The following is a 1,885-nucleotide window of genomic DNA, read 5'->3' on the forward strand; positions in this document are numbered from 1 at the left end:
ACTTTTACTGTCGTTCTCTGTACACCCAGTCAAAAAGGTTGTCACCAGACTACAGCAGCAGCCTTGTGATACCTGGTCTTCGACTTGAATTGCCGCCGCCAGCTTGACAAGGTCAAAATGCACGGATGGAACTGCCACCACCGCGTATATCTCCCATAAGGCGAGCTGGATGCGGTCTTGCGCCGTGAACTGTGACGGTTTTTGCTTGCAGAGACGCTACAGGGCCGTAGGAGGGGACAGCGTCTCCTGCCGCATCGTCAAACATGCAGCACCAGTCTTCAAGGATTTGCGCAATTGGAAGGCATTTTCCCGCGACTTGAAAAACTTCAGATCTTGTTTGACGAAGTAGGCGGCATAGTGCATGCTAAGTTTGCATAACACCCAAATGTCAGTAAGGCGAGGGTCTTCAAGTGCAAGTCGGACAAAGGAAGGTTGTGCTTGTATGGCTTCAAGAAACTCGTCGCCGTATTGCAAGTCGTCAAGGGTTGACTTGCAAAATTCGCTTCTCAGCGAAATACAATCTTCCTTGGAGATGTTGTCGACATGACGGGGGTTGACAAGACGCTTGGCTAATTTCTTGAAATTCGGCCTTAGTGTCTTAGTGCTAATCCCCAGAGTTTGGGATTAATAAATACCTTGCCGTTGTAGTCGGTTATTCCTTGGTCGACGTCCAGGGTGAGCAGCTCGTAGCGATTCGCCAGTGTCGGGACGCATTTGCAGAGTCAATCTTGGTAGTAACTTGAATTTCTTCAAGTTAGGGCTCTTCAGTCGGCACAGGAAAAAGTCGAGCCTTGATTTTCTTGTGCCAAGATGAGGGAGGGTCCTTGGACGTAGGAAGGGACATAGTCACCGCTGGCGCTTGTTGCTGCGGTGCGGGATGGCTGCCTTGGTTGGACTCTCGGGAATTTTGCGCCGCTTCCATTGAGACTGGGCGGCACAAGTCATTGAGTGCTGAGATCTTATGCACCACAAATGACGTCGGTTGATCGACAGCTGAACAAATCTCGCGAAGAGGTTCATCTTCCTTGTGATGAGACGAAAGGTAGCCAGACCCTTGCTTGGAGCTGAAAATGACCTTGAGCGTGTTGGAGTGCAAAGTTCCAGCCGGAAACGTGGGAAAGACCGAAACCAGAAAGCAACCGCGGTTTTCGAAAAAGTTGAAAGCGTCCAGAGGGGTGACGGCCATGGGCACGCGGTGGAGCTAAACCAAATAAAATTGCCCAACCAAGGACGGTGCGTGACTAAAGAGGTCATAAGCACAAATATTCACGACCAGGTTGCGCAAAAGTCTGCTCAATTCCAGGTTGTTGGTGAAAAAGCGCACTTCTTGCCACGCACCATGGCAAAGCCAAGCAAATGAAGTCTTTCCGCAAGCCAAGCTGGGTCAGAATACTCAAAAAGCGAGTACATGATGACCGCGAATGGAAAGGCTTGAGTAAGGCTTGCTGCTGGGATCCAGAATTCTTGAGAGTCTTCCTTGGCACAGGGGAAGTCGGAACAAGAACACGACGTTCTTGAGGCGGAGCTTGCAGCTCTTGAAAAATTAATTCTTCAGGAAAAGCGCTTGCGGCGCGTTGGAGGGTAGTGTACCATTCTCGTCGCCAGGTGTCGACATCCGGCGGTGGGATCTTCGTGGCAGAAGCAGCTCCCGCATAAGTGCGGCCAATGGCCGGTTTTTGCGGACGCAGGTCAGCGGGGTTGCAGACAGGTTGAGGGGGGCGGGAGTTTCCGGACGGTATTATGTTGAAGATGTATCCAATCCCAGTGAGGACGGAGGTAAGTTCAACAAAGCGCTGTCTGGAATATCCAACTGGGTAAGGACAGAAGGGGGTATAGCGGATGCGGCAAGAAATTCAGCAGAAAGAGCCGGCAGACCAGCATTTCC

The 1,885-nt window shown here is 51.2% G+C and overlaps 1 protein-coding gene across 1 annotated transcript; it reads right to left on the reverse strand.

Annotated features, from left to right (window-relative positions):
- Positions 1-754: 754 nt before the first annotated feature.
- On the reverse strand, positions 755-1,186 carry H310_15030 (hypothetical protein; the record flags this gene model as incomplete). The annotated part of the gene is made up of 1 exon (XM_008883010.1): positions 755-1,186. One exon carries the CDS (start codon positions 1,184-1,186, stop codon positions 755-757), a length of 432 nt encoding a protein of 143 aa, XP_008881232.1.
- Between the last annotated feature and the right edge of the window lie 699 nt (positions 1,187-1,885).

Source organism: Aphanomyces invadans, assembly GCF_000520115.1.
Source record: "Aphanomyces invadans strain NJM9701 unplaced genomic scaffold supercont1.135, whole genome shotgun sequence".
NCBI classification, from domain to species: Eukaryota; Oomycota; class Saprolegniomycetes; order Saprolegniales; family Verrucalvaceae; genus Aphanomyces; species Aphanomyces invadans.